The sequence below is a fragment of the Amphibalanus amphitrite genome, unplaced genomic scaffold (assembly GCF_019059575.1).
Source record: "Amphibalanus amphitrite isolate SeventyFive unplaced genomic scaffold, NRLGWU_Aamphi_draft 000847F_arrow, whole genome shotgun sequence".
Lineage (NCBI taxonomy): Eukaryota > Metazoa > Arthropoda > Thecostraca > Balanomorpha > Balanidae > Amphibalanus > Amphibalanus amphitrite.
This window is the reverse complement of record NW_024882341.1, coordinates 1-16,626: the sequence shown is the minus strand read 5'-3', so window position 1 is coordinate 16,626 and position 16,626 is coordinate 1. Positions and strand designations below refer to the sequence as shown.

Here is a 16,626-nt window from a genome sequence, read left to right as displayed (position 1 = left end):
TGAACGGTATCAAAGACACACGTATGATCTGTATCATATAATGCCCCGTCAGGATTTGGGTGCAAAGAGGGTTAGGCGTTAATTTTGTCCGAGTGAGGCTCAGGAAAGGACCGCCAAGTCCGTTTCCTATACTCGGCGGCCACAAGCGCTACAGCCAGGAGAGCCGTGCAGTGCCACTCCAGAGGCTAGCGCGCATTGAGACCGACCCGGTCCAGACGAATGCTGAGACACGAGTGGCTACGAGAGACACGGACAGACTGGAGGTCACCGCGGGTCACGTGACATTCGAGCGACCGCCAATTATACCGCGCGCCAGAGCACCGTGCCGGCCGCGCGCCCGCAAACATACTGTGCCGCACGGCCCACCGGCGCGCCGGCGGGCCGCGGCCGGGCGGCTACACACACGCGGCGAACAGTTGCGATATGAATAATGAACGCGAAATCATGGAACTTAACAACCTGAGACAGTCATCAGAGGCAGGGCCATTCTGCCAGGTGGCAGTCACTGACCGGCCGCGCATACCAACTTCACACGTTTTTGGATTGAACGGGGATGTGGTGCGTTAGTGGGCCAATCTCGATGTAGTGATAAATTGCCTTGTAAAATAAGTGAACTAGTTTTATTTTATGTCTGACTGGACGTGGCCGTGGCTGCACAGTGCACTGATTTGACATTTAATTTAAAAAAAATATATGGCAAATATGGGCGTAAATTTCAACCGCTCCATTCATGCGTAGTAGAAACGGTGTTTTCTCAATTTCGCATCCCTGCCGCACAAGGGTAAAGACGCATACCTAACCAACATGCGCCTTTGATAATTATGCGATATGATATGATATATGTTGGCATGTTCCTTTGCCTTTGTGCGGCAGATCCTGGTGCAATACATGGTGGCAGATCCTAGTCCAATACATGGTAGTTAGTTTTCGTGTTCAGGCGGACTCGGGATAGTTATTGATGCATCTATTTAGGACCTTGTTGCTGCAGAGCTCCGAGCTCTACGTCATCCGTTCCCTCTCAGCGCGTCAGAAGAGGCCGTGTTATTGCGACTGTATGCCACTCAGACGAGGAGTGGCGAGCCGAGCCAGTCCTTAGTCTCGGCCACAAACGGCACCGACAGCAGTGTCATTACCTACCCGCACCAAGTAGATCGTCTGCATTTCTGGAAAACCAATGGGTAATTCATTCCTCCGAAAATGTGCCTTCCAAATGATCTCAGATCAATCGAATTACCATATATCGCGTATCGTTTCATCGTCGTTGATCCAGAAGCTGTTATCTGGGGTCTGTGAACTCAGCTTGCATGTCCCAGCGTCTGAACTTCACGGTACTTCTCATTACACAGACATAAAGGGAAACTTCAATAACAATTCGTTTGACAACGGATGGTGTATTTTGCAAGGCATTTTTCCAAGCTTTAACGCGCGCCCTGCTGGGGGGGGGGGGTGTTTGAACACCATCGCCCCCCTTGTGGTTTTGCGCGAATATCTCAAAAACGGCGGCGCGGAGCGCCGCCGTTTTTCGTACACCTTATCATACATCAATTCTACACATGTTGTTAAAATTTCAGACCAAGGTCATTCAAGGTCAGGTCACCAGGTCACTTGAAGTGGCCTCACCTCACAAAAAGTGTCAATGTCTGCCATAGCTACATCGAGTGACCGATCGCTTTGAAACTTTCAGCGATTGATAAGGGTAACAGTATCTATAAAATGTTTATCTCGGAATTTTGATATCGGTGACCTAAGGTCAGGTCAATTTTGCGACCTCTCCATTATAAGTCAATGGGAGAAAATTGAAATGCGCCTCTTTTGGACGAAAGACATTATAAACACTCCCAAACACCGAATTACAAATGGTTTAGACACACTGAACATGAGAATGGTGTCCGTGACCCCCTATTTATGCCCCTGAGGTCATCTCAGGTCACGAATGGTGTCCAACAGTTTTTCGCTAATAACTTTTGATAGAGGCATGCTAGAGCGGTGAAAACGCCTTAGATGTGCTCAGCTCCACGATACGGATCGACTGATATGCAACATGACCCTTTCCGGTCAGGTCATGACCTTGACCTGAGGTCAAATTTTCAAGTTGACCTTTCAAGGTCAACTTATAGTTCATTCGATGCGTCTTGACGAGAGGAACACGATGCCGGTAAAAGTAAGCTCGTACAAGGCTTGGGTCAAAAGTTATTGCAGAAAAACTGTTTCCGAAAAAATCGGCTATTTTTGCAGTTTTTGCCCCCTGCAGGCAAAACCATTGACGTTAGGTCAAATCTGAGAGAATTACTCAGAAAGGGCGTTAATAGGCCTATCGAATGCGCTTTTCCGCGGCGCTGTAGCTTTATTGGTTCCCGAGTTATGCGTTGGCTTCCTGGAAATTGTCGACATTCGACCTGAAAATCGGCGAAATTTTGCCTTCAATGACCTCTGGTGACCTGACCTTTGACCTGACCAAAAAATTGACCGAAGTGATTTCGTCATTATTTTTGGCGCTCTTTCGAACGCCGCCTTCCGCGTATCGCTACGTGGCCCAGGAGCCGAGTTAGAAGGGGGGTGTTTAAACACCCCCCCCCCCCCCAGCAGGGCGTGGAAATCCAGGACCCCCAGCCGGGCGCGGGTTAATAAAGAGTCCATTGGGAATTCCTCAGGTGATTCCCCAGTCTCTACCCGTGTAAATACTTGGAGAGCTCCGACTACAATATTAAACAAGCCAGTTTTTACCTGTACTTGAACGGTGAACTATCTAAGGAAAAATGATTTTCGATGTGTATATCTGTATACTTCAGCTATTTTGTCAGCTCTGACTGATAATCTGTTTTGAAAACACAACACTGAGTACTTGCGGGGATTGACGCCCTCCGCCAATACTGAACACTGCAGTGGTGTGATCTAACCTCACTCGCCGCCGTCCGTTCCAGGCATTTTTGACGTGCGGCAGGATCGGAACCAGCTCAACTGCTGCGAGTTCCTCTGGAGCCCCAACAAGGACGTGGGTGTCTACGTCAAGGTGGGTGCCGCTGCCGCCGGTCCGCTCCGGTCCGCAGGTCGGGACGGAGTCAGCGCGGAGTGTTGACGGGCCAGACGAGGTTCCAGAGACGTGCCTCAGAAGGCAGCCGTAAAACCCGGCTCATTTGTGGATTACTGGGATTTAATTGGCGGTATACAGTGCATTCTTTGTAGTGTCTGCTGACTGTCACCATTTCTGCGTCATTGCTTACAGCTGACCAAACACTCGGGGCTCCGCCCCAGAGTTGAGTTAACGATGGCTGTCGGGCCGGCTGTCGCTCGTCAGCCTCTCAGCAAAGAGGACCGGACCCGGATTCTGCGCCACAAACGGCGATCCCTGTTATTATCTGTGTCACGATTGCCAAGTTTTCCGTTTCGTGATATCCGTTCCTGGTGCACGACTGTGGTTTTCCTCGCTTTGAGAGTCGAGTTGTCAGTCTGATGACCGTGCGTGTCTCTTGCCGGCCAGGTCCATTCTGTGAGTACAGAGTTCACGCCCAAGAAGCATGGTGGCGAGAAGGGCGTACCGTTCCGGATTCAGGCCGAGACCTACAGCGGCGCCGACTCTTTCGGCGCCCTGCTGCACTGCGCCGCCTCGCAGGTCAAAGTGTTCAAGGTACGCCCGTCGCACTGGTCGGCGACCGTCGGCTGTATCAGATGGCCGCGGGGGGGGGGGGGATGAGGTTGCGGGGTGTTTGAGGCTCCCCGGGTGGCAGACGGACATGAGCTTCGAGCCGAGCGTCGATCAGCTGTGATCTCAATGGATCGACCTTCTCTCTGTATCCCGAGAAAAACTTATGTGGCGATGTGTATGTTATCGCTGTAGATCTCTCGACAATCTAGGAGAACTGGCTATATGATCCATTATTATCCCAGGTGAATGGTCGTGGGATTAGTTTCTCAAATCAATATGCACAACGGATATGCCAACTGGGAGAGCTGAGTTGGAAGGTAACGCATTCTGTTTTGCGATTAGCCTGTGACGTCTCACACTTATGAGGATGGTGTGCCGTGCGCGGTCCCTATTCTCGGCGGAGGTTGAGCAGGGTTATTGATTCACCAGATCGGCAGTGGGACATTCACATTCAGCATTGTGCTCTGACACCATACAGTTTGCGCCACATGGGGCCTCAAGATCGCTAGGAGCTCGCTGTTTCTCATTAGACCTCAATGGTAATGTAATTCACCTAGGAAGCAACTTCCCCGTAGGGAGTCCGTTTTGCCAGCCTTGGATGAAACGCAGAAGGCATGGAACTTCTGTAGAGCAATTTCAGATACTATATTTGGCGTATGCGGAATGCGGATTTAGTTGTGATATTGGCGTGACTCGTCACAGTGTCGACAAGGACGCTCCAGCAGTGCCGGCGTTTTCCTGTCCTTTCGGCTGGTTGCGTGTGGGATGGTAATCGAGTGCAATATGGGGAGTGAAACATAGCCGTCTTCTGGGACAACAAGTTCCCCGCAGCTGCTCGGGGCTTAAATTTGCAGACTCCTGAGTCCTGAAATCCACGCTTGGAATCCCTGTTTATTTTGTCCTGCTTTCAATAACGGTTTGTGGCTCGTTTATTGCATATTCCGAACAGTGACGCACGGAGGCGTAATTGAAAGGTTTGCTTTCGCCAATAGTAACTATTCGTTAGAATCGTGTTTTCCTATTAAAAAACGAATCTAAGTTTCCTGATAATATTGCAAAAGCAAACGGTGAAAAAGCTATTATATTTACGCACTTGCGTAGAGTTCTGACTCATAACTTTGTAGCATTTTATGTGTATTTGAGTGTTTGGGCCGTGCACTTGTGTACTTGATACAGCACCCAGTGCTTCACACGACTACAGTCGTAAGTGTCCTCATGTCAAAATGGGGCTACCTTTCTCAAAGGTATCAGGTACAAGTGTTGTCGATAAACACGAGGCTTTTTACCAAATTAAGGGCATGTTGACCTTGTTAGCGTTTTCAGAAAGAGTGGTTACAATAAATTGGTTTGTAATTGTACACTTAGCATTAATCTAAAACATTAATCCCTCAGCATTAATCTGTTTATAGGTTTATAGGCTTTAGATTTATCCCAGCCTGCCTAGGCTGGCAACCTAAATGTCAACAGAAAGCTCACGAGCCGACTCTCCGTTATTTGCTGTGAAGGTGCGTAGCGTGCAAAGTTTAGCTGGTGCACGGTTCTGACTACCGCACTCCATCCGCCTCTCCCCGGCAGCTCAAGGGCGCCGACCGCAAGCACAAACAGGACCGTGAGCGGTTCATGAAGCGGCCCGCCTCCGAGATGGGCAAGTACCAGCCGTCCTACGACTGCACGGTGCTGACGGAGATGCCTGTGGAGCTGGTGTACAGTCCGCAGCTGCCGCCCACCTCGGCCGGCCCGAGCAAGGCGCCGCCGCCGGCGCCGGCGCCGGCGGTGTCCTCCGCCCGGCTGCCCAACGTGTCGCCGCCGCCGCCGGCCGTCTCTGTGGCCGCCGCCGTCACGCCCGCCGCCTGCGCGGAGGTCGAGTACAAGCAGCAGTGGTCCCAGCCCAGCTCCAGCCCCACCGACAGCATGAACGAGGACGAGGTGGGTGCGCCGTCGCAGACAGCAGAGTCCTGGCGGGTCTACAGGGTGTCCCATAAGTTCGTTCTCACCTAAATTTTACGTTTTTAGGCTCTCTTGCTTAAAGGCACGCTGAAATTGGTTCGTTACTGAGCTTACGTGGTTGCCATGGCTGGTAGAAATATGCTCCACAGTAACTAATTTCTGTAGACAAAATAGTTTTTGCTAGAGAGCCCGTTTCCTACACAGACGACTAACGCCGCAACATAGAGGTCTCCAATACGGGTACGTCTCGGTATTTAGTCAGCACGTGACCATTCGCGACGATTGAGGGTGATTGAGGCCTACCAGTCTGTAGACAATGTCCATCGCTAACTGGACGCACAGTCAGCAAGTGACACCGATGATTTGTCGGGAGTCAATCATTGCAAGTTTATCCTCTTTTTTTTTTGTCAGCTCTCAGGAGTGAGCCATGTGGCCAAAACTGTGTGGCGCCAAAGTGGCCATCAAAAAGGTCAAAGAGTTAGAAAGTTGGTAAGCAGACTTTTCAGGATGGATTACCAGCTGTCTAAAATTGTTCTTACGGGGTACATAACTCAAGGTGACTTAAGCTTTGCTTACCGGAGGGCTCAAAACAGTCAAAAACGTCTTAAAATGGCCAAACATGAGTTTCGCTATGCCTGAGGCTAAAAAACTAAAGGGCTGAGAACATCAACCACGTCATCTGGACTAACTAGTCCACGTTCGAGATGAAACACCCGTCCAAACCCGAAAACAACCCCATAAGGGCGAAGGAGGAGGCCTCCGTTTCGTCCCGTTATGTTCCTATGCGAAAGGCCAAGGTCACGGTATTGTGGGGTTATAGGCGTCCAGACGCTGACCAGGTTGCGATTGGTGTCCCAGAAACAGCTTTGGGAAGCATAATGCTTTTCCAAGAAAATCTAGGAAGAGTTTCAACCCTCAAGCTGAACTCGAACCGCGAGTATGAACACATTTATAGAGGAGAAAATGGCATCCGAAAGGTCGTAGGCTCATCTTCAGGCAAGACAGTGCATCAGTGCACAGGTCAAGCAAGGCTTAAAAACGGTGCAAGGAGACTGTGACAGGCGTTTGTGGCAAGACCACATGCCAGGCACCTCATCGGATCAAAATTTCATAAAAATTTGTTGGTTGTGCTGAAATTGAGGCTCGTCGAAGCGTAGTGCTGTTCCAGCCTCGAGGAGCTCACGGCGCATGTCAAGTCAGTCTGGATTAACTTTAAGCCTGCTATGCAGCCAAACATGCCGGTTGGCATGCCGCAGCATGTGTTCATGTGTTTGCCTATTAAATGGGGAGCACATTGAGGGGTCATAAATATATCAAAACGCAATGTACTCTGTTTCACATGCAAATTAAATGTGAGAACGAACTTATGGGACACCCTATACTGGTCTGTGTGGACTGACCTATGCATAATCAGTATGGGATCTGCTCCATGTGATAAGTTCAATGAAAGCGTTGATACGCATCGGCGGACATCATGCAAAGTTTTGGGAAACTTTATGTCCAGGTTTCATGCAAGCATGAAATCAATCAATTCAGGCTCGACTGCGAGGGATATCAAGTCGTTTCAATTGCTTTTTTTCAGAAACAGTCAGTATGCACGTCTACATATTTGGTAGCCGATGGTATGTGTGTGTGTGTGTGTGGGGGGGGGAGTCTGTTGCCTAAATTTAACCTGATCTATTTCCGTAATGCTGTATCTGCAGTCTTGCACCCTCCGTTCACCCGCCGGTGTCTGACGTTGTGCGTGTCGCTGTTGTCCAGGGCCCCCAGAGGAGCGGCGCCGCCGGCACGGAGGTGCCCATGTCGGACGTGCTGTCGGCGCGCGCTACCGCCGAGCAGACGCACGCTTGGCTGCAGCGGCGCCGGTTCGGGCCGCACGCCACCGCTCTCTGCAACTTCACCGGCGCCGACCTGATGCGGCTCTCGCGCGACGACGTGGTGCAGCTGTGCGGCCTGGCCGACGGTGTGCGGCTCTACAACAGCCTGCACAACAAGCTGATCGTGCCGCGGCTGACGGTGTACGTGTGCGTGCCGCCGGCGCCGCTCTACCACGCCTTCTACCTGTACCAGACCACCCACTCGGAGATCAGCCGCAAGCTGGCTGCCCTGCTGGGCTGCAGCTCGTCCCAGCTGCGCCAGGTGTGCGTCGAGGGGCCGGGCGGCGTGCCCGTGCTGATGACAGACGAGGTGAGTGGTGAGCCGCACAGCGCCGCCGGCCGCCCGCCAGCACTGAGCCAGCACTGACGGGCAGGGGAGCACCCGGACGGGCAACACTGACGGGCAGGGGAGCGGCCGGACGGCCAGCACTGACTGGGGCAGGGGAGCGGCCGGACGGGCGACACTGACTGGGACGGGGGAGCGGCTGGACGGGCGACACTGAGTGGGACGGGGGAGCGGCTGGACGGCTAGCTCACTGACTGGGACGGGGGAGCGGCTGGACGGGCGACACTGACTGGGGTGGGGAGCGGCTGGACGGGCGACACTGACTGGGGCGGGGAGCGGCCGGACGGCCAGGGCCCAGGGGGCCGGCGTGATGAGTGCGGTGTGGGAGATCCGCCATTTATTCTTAGGAGTTTGGTAATGTGAGGAATAACAAGTAAGGTTTAAAAGAATATTTATATGCATTGTACATTTCAGTACTTTATTGTGTCATCAATTATTTTGCCTTGTGTTACAATGACCTGACTCATAATTTGAAGACTTGCATACAATTTGTTCGAAATGCCAGTTCTGCAGCTTTCCTGGACACATTTACCATGCTCTTTTATATGTCTGTTTGCTACCTGCAGATATCGACACGATTTGCCGATGGGAGGATTTTGCATTCAATCTGGATGTTTCACGCATTTTACTTTTCACAGGTGGTGAGGCATCTTCAGAACGAATCTCTGTATATGATTGAAACTATACCCGGTGAGTGTCACAAAGTAGACGGATCGTATGCGGTGTATATTTCAGTGGTCAGTGGTGCGCTGCTGTAGTCTGTGCTAAAGGAGATTGGTTAGAAAGTCACTGATTAGTGATATCTTTAACGGAGACTTGTAGGCATAAACCGTCCCATGTTTAGTTTGTCATGGTGGTTCATCTCTTCGTTGATCATGGATAAAAAGCTCATTGCAGGTTTAATCCAGAGTGGATCAATGTTTTCTGGTAACCCAGTTATCATCTTTTTCCTCGGTGTCGGCTCTGTGCTTCCTGAACGTGCACGTTTATGTCAGTCGTGCAGTACTCTTCAGTCGGAGACCGCGTCTGCCGTGCCTCCCTCCCCCTCATCCTAATCTGACCGGAGGGCCGCCCCTGTGCCGTTGCAGTGTCTCAGGAGAGCAGCGACCGGCTGGACCTGGTGCTGCACCGAACTGTGACGCGCAGTCCGCCGCCCAGCACCGGCGGCGGCGGCGGCGGTGGACCCTCTGCCGCCAGCTCGCCTCTCAGCAGGCAATAACTGGCGCACGGCGGGCTGGCCCCCGCACACAAACACAAACACGTACACACACTCACACATTGCTGCTGGCGGAGCGTCCCGGCGTCCCGGCGCGGCGCGTCTCACCGTCTGTCTGTCCGCGCTGCGCGGCACACCGGATAGTGAAGACCAGGGAGGTGGGGCCGCACTGTGGCCGCCTACTGGAGGAGCAGACACCTATTTTGAACCGTGACACGGGTCGGAAGCAGGTACCGGAATGAGCGAGAGGCGACTCACAGTACCCTGACGTCAGATGAACCGGTTAAAGGGAACTAGTCACTCAAAAGGAAGGAATCTTAGTTGAGCGAACATCGTTGCATTTACTTTGGTGAATCCCCATTTTGAAAGAAATGTATTTTCTTTTCTATCTGAAACACATTTTTGAGTTAGAGTAGCGAAGCAGCGCGGGTCCAACTATTGGTATATCAGAGCTACTAGCGACGAGTTTCACTAGAGCGTTGGGCTTTGCTTGCCTTACGTACGCCTCTGGAGCGCCGCAGGCCAGAGCTGACCCCGGCTGGTCTCATTCCGTGCCGTATTAATCTAGTGTCGACAGTGGATTGACCGATTGCGAGCTGTGTCCTCGACTGTGACTGGATAAAAACATCATCATTGATAGCATTGTGCATGTCGCAGTTATGAAAATACATTGTCGATTAATGTAGCTTCAGAGTTCAGACGCGGTCATTTGGCGGCATCAGTTCATTATACAGAATTTCATGTAGTTTGCATCATGGACGTGATCCTGAGATAGTGACTAGTTTCCTTTAACTCTGGGGGCTGGCGTCGTTGCTTGGCTGCAGAGCTACTGATGTATGAATACAGTCTTGGGTGGCTAGCTTCTGATATCGGCTAGCACCGGTCTGGAGGCGGCTAGCACCGGTGTTCAGACAGCTGGTGTCAGCCTGAGGGCGGTCAGCGGTGGTCTGAGAACGGCTGGTGTCAGCCTGAGGGCGGTCAGCGGTGGTCTGAGAACGGCTGGCGTCATCCCGAGGGCGGCTGGCGTCAGCCTGAGACAGCAGCTGGCGTCATCCCGAGGGCGGCTGACGCCATCCTGGGACAGCAGCTGGCGTCAGCCCGAGGGCGGCTGGTGTCAGCCCGAGGGCGGCTGGTGTCATCCCGAGGGCGGTCGGCGGTGGCGGGTCTGTCCCGGGGCAGAGGCGACCGGCGCAGTCCCGGGGCAGAGGCGACCGGCGCAGTCCCGGGCGCGCGCACCAGGCAGCGGTGTGCCGTGGGACGCGGCGGCAGGGGAGGCGGCTCGCTCGCACCGGGGGGACGGGGAGATCGGGGTGCCGTGGAGCACCCCTGGCTGTGTGGTTGCGAGGCTGTTGGGTGTGCGCGGGCGGTCCAGTCTGCCGGGTGCGGAGTGGACCGGCCGTGAGAGCGACCGGCGGCGCCGGAGCCGGCCCGCCAGCTCACCGGCCGGCCGGCCGGCTCCGGCGCGCCTACACAGGGCCATACCGGTCGTCTGAGTATCCCAGGTGACTTCAGTGTGTGTGTGAAATCATATACGTACGATGTTTGATGGTGCAGTGTTTGTGTGTGCGAGTGTGGAACAGCGGTTCATCCGTTTCATCGGTTCGGCTCACCAACACCGTGTTAGTCGAAAATGTCAAAACTTGCAGTACAAACAGAGTTTGCGGAAAAAAACGCAACTGCCTACAAAAAGATACGTTCTTCAAATATTTCGCAATTTGATGCTATTTTAGCAGCCTGAGCCATCGCTTAGTTTTAGGTGTGCTGATGCTTTGTCATGTTTGATGTCAGTAAACGTTCAAAACGATTGTTGGTATATGTTGCCCTTGTCAGGTAGTTTGTAACCGTTGGGGTTTTCGGCATGCTAGTATACATAATTTTGATTTGAGTATTGTTATACTCGGTATTTAGCAGTTAAGATATGGCTCCATCGAGGCTTACTTCACGTCAAAATTGTGAGGATCGGTTATTTCATCCTTGCAATTTTATATCGTGAAGTTGGCTTCGGCTTTCCTGTATCGTCGCGAATGTTGCGCTTCATGTCGTGTGCCATATGTTCTGTGCAGAGATTACTTATTGGCGTTTTCGTGTTTCGGATCTCGCGAGCCGGACTCACTCGAAACAGATTCATGACGCCGCTTTGACCAACTCGCGGACCCAATCTACAAAGCGATTGAAGACTTGTCAGAATCATGGCGCCCACTAAGCCCCTCGGGGAATACAGATTGAGTGTTTCATACTTGTTTACGTGACGTCAGACGTGTACGGGGCAACCTTGTGCCGCGCGTCCGGCCGCCAGTTCCCGATATCCTCCGTTAGCAAATCCGTGCAATGGCCCCGGGCGCCGCCACCGGTCGGCCCCGGCCTCCGGCCAACCAACCAGCCGTCCAACCGGCACCGTGTGTGCTCGCACTCGCTCCCACACACCTGACCAGTGCGTCGCTGGACGCCTGACTGCGCGCCGCTCAGCGCTGGAATACTTGGCGAAAATGTCTGCTATCATTTGTTGTGTCGCATGAGAAGATATTTTAATATATCTGCGCTGTCAAGTGTCGAGTGTCAGTGAGGCGAGGCTTGTATTTAAATACCTACTTTATCGTAGTGTCGAATATGGGGACACAAGCACAGATAGGCATGACTGGCATGAATCGCGGCGCACAGGAAGTCCGTTTGTCTCTACATAGTTACTAGAGCGGTTCGCGGCCAGTCGGTCACCGTCTGGGCGTGACTGTTTTCATTTTCCAGTTCTTAGGCCCTGATGCGCGTAACTAACGAACCCCGCGTTACCGTTCCTTCGATGTGAGCCAAACCAACCAGAGCTGGAATCTGGATACTGCTGGAGCTCATGCATAATTTAGGCCCTCTATGCATAATGTAGGTATGTATAAAATGCCTCCATTGAAGGTCTCATCGGGTTCGAAACCACCATGTGATGGCTCCCCAAGCGACAACGGCTGGGCGCAACTTTCTCTATTCCACGCATCGAATTTCCCATTGTCTACGCCTAGGATAAGCTAATCTGTCCTCGAGGCTTGTGGGACGATATGCGTTCGATTCAGCAAACTGTAAAAGATGAGGGTTCATGTAGCTGAACTCAAGATTACTTTGCTGAACTAAGTGGTAACGTTACCTTTGGTGATTTGGCGTGAAATGGAGAAGAAAGTACAAAATGTGTGGATGATAGACAAGCGGGAGCTGCTTTCACAAATGTACATTGGTGTACATTGACTGAAATATATAGTCGCAGACACCTGACAAGTGACAACCAACGAACGAGGGCGGCCTGTCCTTGCTACTCTATGACGTCAGTTGATGAAACCCATGACATGCAGCACTTTAGTGCCGAGATGTACCGATGCGGCATTCTTGAAACAAAAGCGCTAGGAATGTCTAACACAAGTATAACATGTGCGCTGTTGGCTGCTGGGAGGTAAGAGAATTTAATTATTATTAGCAAGGCTATTTACAAGGCCCTATATGCCTATACCAATGCCTATATTTATATGGCTATTTATAAAATTATTGGTTTCTTTGACAAATAGCTCTTAAATAGATCTACAATCCTAATTGTTTCGGTAAGTAGGTACTTGAGATTTGAGAAGAACGTGTAAGTTAGATTGTCTGATAATGTGTTAGTTGTGTGTTACCTTCCTGTTTGGGTATGTGATATTTCAAATCGTGCAACTGTAATTGTCAGCTGTTATTGCAAGCGAGACAAGTTTCAATACCTTTATGTTGGAAAAATTGTGCGTGTGGGTGGCCTGCCTGGCTTGCGTGTTTCATTTTGGCAACAAAGGAGAGGTGCTACACAGGGATGCCAATGCTTGTTTTATAAATAAATCAAACCAAATCCAATGGAACCTAACTTAACTTGACCTAACACCTAACTTGACCACCTAACCTAACCTACAACATGCAACCTACACCTATGAATTACGATAGGCATACAATGGGCCAAAACATTAAATGGGTGGCCTGTTGCAAAACCTTGACCGGTGAATCACGATGTATGCATCCTAAACAACCACTACGCCACCGAGCCAGCTGATGGGTTCGAGGTGTAAGCTAGTTTCCAATGATGCAATGGATTATTCTCTGGGTAGCACCTCCCCTTTGTTGCAAAAATGAAATACCCACCTTGGCGTGTAGAAAAAGAGTAACATTTTGTTGGTGCTTATGTATATCTCAGCAAATGGTTGAATTGCAGCCTTTATCGTGTTGGTGAATTGATATTGTACCATGCTGTCCAGGCTCCAGCCTAAGTTATCAATTGATTAGTAGCTTAGCATGGGCTGCTTTACAAAAGTCAGTTGATAAAGAACAATAACTTGTACTAAATCTCTATGAAATGAAGTGCCCATATTCAACATTTAGCAGCATTTTTCTTTCAGACGCTACTGCAAAATGCAGTAGGTGGTGTGTTATGGCCTCCGAGGATTCCAACTGCTCTCAGAAGAGCTCAGGAGACCTGCTGAACATTGGAAAGCAGCCTGCAGGTGTTGAGTCCTTGCTACTCTTGAAGAAGCAGAGAGCTCAACATCAGTCTGTTGAGCCCGAGCAGCGTGCTACCTTCCGAGTGCCGGCCAGCTCTGTGCTGGACCGCGTCCGCTCCTTCCTGCCGCGCATGCGCGAGGCGGAGGCGACGCTGCAGGAGCGTGTGGCCAGCGAGGGTGCCGACGCCGTGTGTATCGAGGCGGACGACTCGGAGCGGCCGCACATCGAGCTGAACCTGGGCCTGTGCGAACTGGAGTCGGGCTCGGACTCGGACTCTGACTCGGAGTCGTACTCGGACGGATCAGAGTCGGACGCGGAGCGCGCGGCGGCGCCCGTGGGTCCGGTGACGGCGGCCAACCTGCGCCTGCCGGGCGGCGGCGGCGGCGGCGGCGGCTCCCGGCGGCTGGTCACCGAGGTGGGCCAGTCGCGGCCGGCGCCCGCCAGCCATGAGCGACACGGACAGTGACGCGGCCGGCTCGGAGCCCGACCTGGAGACGCTGAGCCGGCGCGCCGCCGAGGCCCGCCTGCTGCGGGACGCCGAGGCCGGCCCGGCCCGACTGCGTGCCGGCTCCTCTGGCAGCGAGGACGGGGACGCCACGGACAGCGGGCCGCCAGGTGAGCCCTCTGACATAACCAACAACTATTCTATTTGATATTTTAAATGTCGTTTCCGATCAAGCGTTTAAAGAACCAGTACATATTATAGGTACATATTATGTTATGTCGTTTTAGCCATCGGAGATGTAACACAAGATATACTTGCCCGTTTGTTGAATGAAGAGTTCATACTCTATCAATATGTTATCAAGATACGTGTAATAAGGCAATCCTTGACGGCACAGTATCTCGTCACATCAGAAGCGTTCGCTATACGCTTTGCTAACCTGGACGCGTTTTCAGACTCTCCCGAGGAGGAGATTCTGTGGGCGGCCGAGCGCGGCCTTTGCGAGCGGGTGTCCCAGCTGTTAAAAGAGGATCCGAGTCTGATAGGTGCCAGAGACGGCGACGGCTACACTCCGCTCCACCGCGCCGCCTACAACGACCACGTAGCAGTAGTGGAGGTAAGGATTCATAACTGTGGTGGGAGGGATTTGAATGAGTTTTATCTGGGAATATTTTTCTCGTTGTCTCAGTTATCCCCTGGTTATTCCATTAGCCTCGGGAAAGGAGAGCCGTGTGCGGCACAGACGGTCCGTCATCTCCCGTTCCGACCGGCACTGACTGCGTCACCCTCCCCCGTCCAGCGCCTGCTGTCGGCCGGCGCGGACCTGTCGGCGCGCACGGCCGAGGGCTGGACGCCGCTGCACTCGGCCGCCCGCTGGAACTCGGCCGGCTGCCTGCCGCTGCTGGTACTGCACGGCGCCGACGTGAACGCGCCGACGGCCGGCGGCCTGACGCCGCTCATGGTGGCCGCCTCGAGCGGCGAGGCGCGCGACACCTGCTACCTGCTGCTCACCACCGACGGCGTCCGACTGGAGGCGCGCAACGACAGCGGCGACACGGCCGCCGACATCGGCCGGCGCACGGCCGCCATCCAGCCGCTGTTCGAGCTGACAGAGCCGTACATGACGGACATCTGAGCGCTGTTCAGGCAGACCGAGCCGTATATGACGGAACTCCGACGGTTATTCGAGTTATCAGAGCTGTACATTACAGTCTCTGAGGCTGTTCGTGATGAGTCGTGTACGTTGTGGACCTTTGAACCAGGCTGGTTCATGACGGAGCGGTGAACAGAAGACGGGAGGTGAAAACATTCCTCTAGGCGCGAGCCAGCTGGTGTACCGTGTTGATCCCGAGTGGGGTATATTGGCCAGGTATACCCGAGTGGGGTCCGTACTCCCGAGTTCGGTCATGCGGGACGCTCGCCATGATTTGCGGCCGAGAGCTACGGATGATCGGTGCCAAGTTTTTGTACCGTGTCTGGTTCTATGATCTTTGTGTGTTGTGGATATAAGGTAATACATTCTCGAACCTGTCATAGGACTGAAAGGATATATGGACCATAAGCACCTGTCGCCTCATGCTTCAATAATTTTCGTAATCTGCCAACTAACTATGCGTTGTATGTCATTGTGCTCACAAAGCAAACCGTACAAATCGTGTAAAGAGGCCAGCCGCAGAGACTCCTACCAGAATTAAATGATAGCAAAAAATCTATTGACTAATCAAGCCAGTAACATCACATGAAGTCAGTGGGTGTTCGCGTATGTATGGGCATTTCGGCGTCGAGCAAAACCACGAGAGGTTCTTATGTGTATGTATTGCTCTCTCGACGCAACTCGTATCACACCCATGATCGGTGGCAGGGTCGGACTGAGCAAGTCAATCTAGATACGCACTGCTGCTTCTGCCACCGATTTAAGGCATAAACCCTGCGTCAAGAGAAGAGAATTGTGCACTGAGTAATCATTGAGAGCCTATCACCGTCGATGCACGGACGCGAGCCACAACCGCGACCCTGCCGGCGTCGCGACAAGAGCACGACGCCGAACAGAGCGAAACATCACCGATTTGATGCTAGAAAGTCGCCACGCGCAGAATTAGCCCAACAGCGCACACTCCTGCCACAGCTGCGATTCTGGCCAAAAAAAAAAAAAAAAACTACCTACGACCCCCAGCCCCACTCAATCAGGACAACCGACGCCTGTTCTGCACCACGCAAAGCTCGAGACGCATCCATTGGAGCTGCATTTATAGCTCCTCCACCACTGATCACCAGTGGGCATAATGATAGCACGCAGACGCACGTCGCAAGCTCTCACATATGCTCACTGTCAAATTACTTCTAACGAACAACCCAACCATTGCACGTATCCAGTTGGCAGTCAAATCGATCACACATCAGTCTTCGTGACTTCCGAACGGCACTCACTGCGTACCAGTCTGGTATGCTCATTACACACCACTGACCACACAATCATTCGAACAGGTACAACTAACGAATTCAAGAGGTCTGAAATTCACGCGTCCGCCTCAGTGCTAATAGCATAGTAGATGCTAGCATTCATTGAGACGCGCTGCGCTACCGACCATGAACACGAGTTCATCGTGAACGGTAGGATGTAAAAGTGCATAAAAATGGACCAGGTCATTGAGCAAATGAAAC

At 52.4% G+C, this 16,626-nt stretch overlaps 2 protein-coding genes across 7 annotated transcripts in view; both read left to right on the top strand.

Annotated features, from left to right (window-relative positions):
* LOC122367058 (upstream-binding protein 1-like) overlaps positions 1-11,263 on the top strand; it is a 106,234-nt gene extending 94,971 nt beyond the window's left edge. For 4 of the 5 annotated variants that reach the window (XM_043339836.1, XM_043339837.1, XM_043339839.1 and 1 more), the window contains 6 exons: positions 2,922-3,010; positions 3,479-3,625; positions 5,219-5,569; positions 7,352-7,777; positions 8,452-8,503; positions 8,902-11,263. In XM_043339836.1, the coding sequence (XP_043195771.1) occupies positions 2,922-3,010; positions 3,479-3,625; positions 5,219-5,569; positions 7,352-7,777; positions 8,452-8,503; positions 8,902-9,032 (1,196 nt within the window). In that variant the 3' untranslated portion in view covers positions 9,033-11,263. The remainder of the gene's footprint in view (positions 1-2,921; positions 3,011-3,478; positions 3,626-5,218; positions 5,570-7,351; positions 7,778-8,451; positions 8,504-8,901) is intronic. The other variant, XR_006253988.1, reaches the window with a different exon arrangement.
* A 1,123-nt stretch (positions 11,264-12,386) lies between these two features.
* On the top strand, positions 12,387-15,538 carry LOC122367067 (ankyrin repeat domain-containing protein 49-like). Of its 2 annotated transcripts, none has more exons than XM_043339847.1 (4): positions 12,387-12,456; positions 13,418-14,135; positions 14,421-14,581; positions 14,765-15,538. In XM_043339847.1, exons 2-4 carry the CDS (start codon positions 13,967-13,969, stop codon positions 15,098-15,100), a joined length of 666 nt encoding a protein of 221 aa, XP_043195782.1. In that variant the 5' UTR covers positions 12,387-12,456; positions 13,418-13,966; the 3' UTR covers positions 15,101-15,538. The 2 variants fall into 2 exon arrangements, with proteins under 2 accessions (XP_043195782.1, XP_043195781.1); XM_043339846.1 differs by lacking the exon at positions 12,387-12,456 and adding an exon at positions 12,475-12,601.
* Positions 15,539-16,626: the final 1,088 nt, after the last annotated feature.

What these genes read in the sequence shown, in the direction of transcription:
- LOC122367067 (XM_043339847.1), top strand. Translation starts at nt 13,967, where the DNA reads ATGAGCGACACGGACAGTGACGCGGCCGGCTCGGAGCCCGACCTGGAG. An exon ending in CACGGACAGCGGGCCGCCAG is followed by an intron (nt 14,136 to 14,420) that starts GTGAGCCCTCTG and finishes ACGCGTTTTCAG; the next exon opens with ACTCTCCCGAGGAGGAGATT. An exon ending in ACCACGTAGCAGTAGTGGAG is followed by an intron (nt 14,582 to 14,764) that starts GTAAGGATTCAT and finishes TCCCCCGTCCAG; the next exon opens with CGCCTGCTGTCGGCCGGCGC.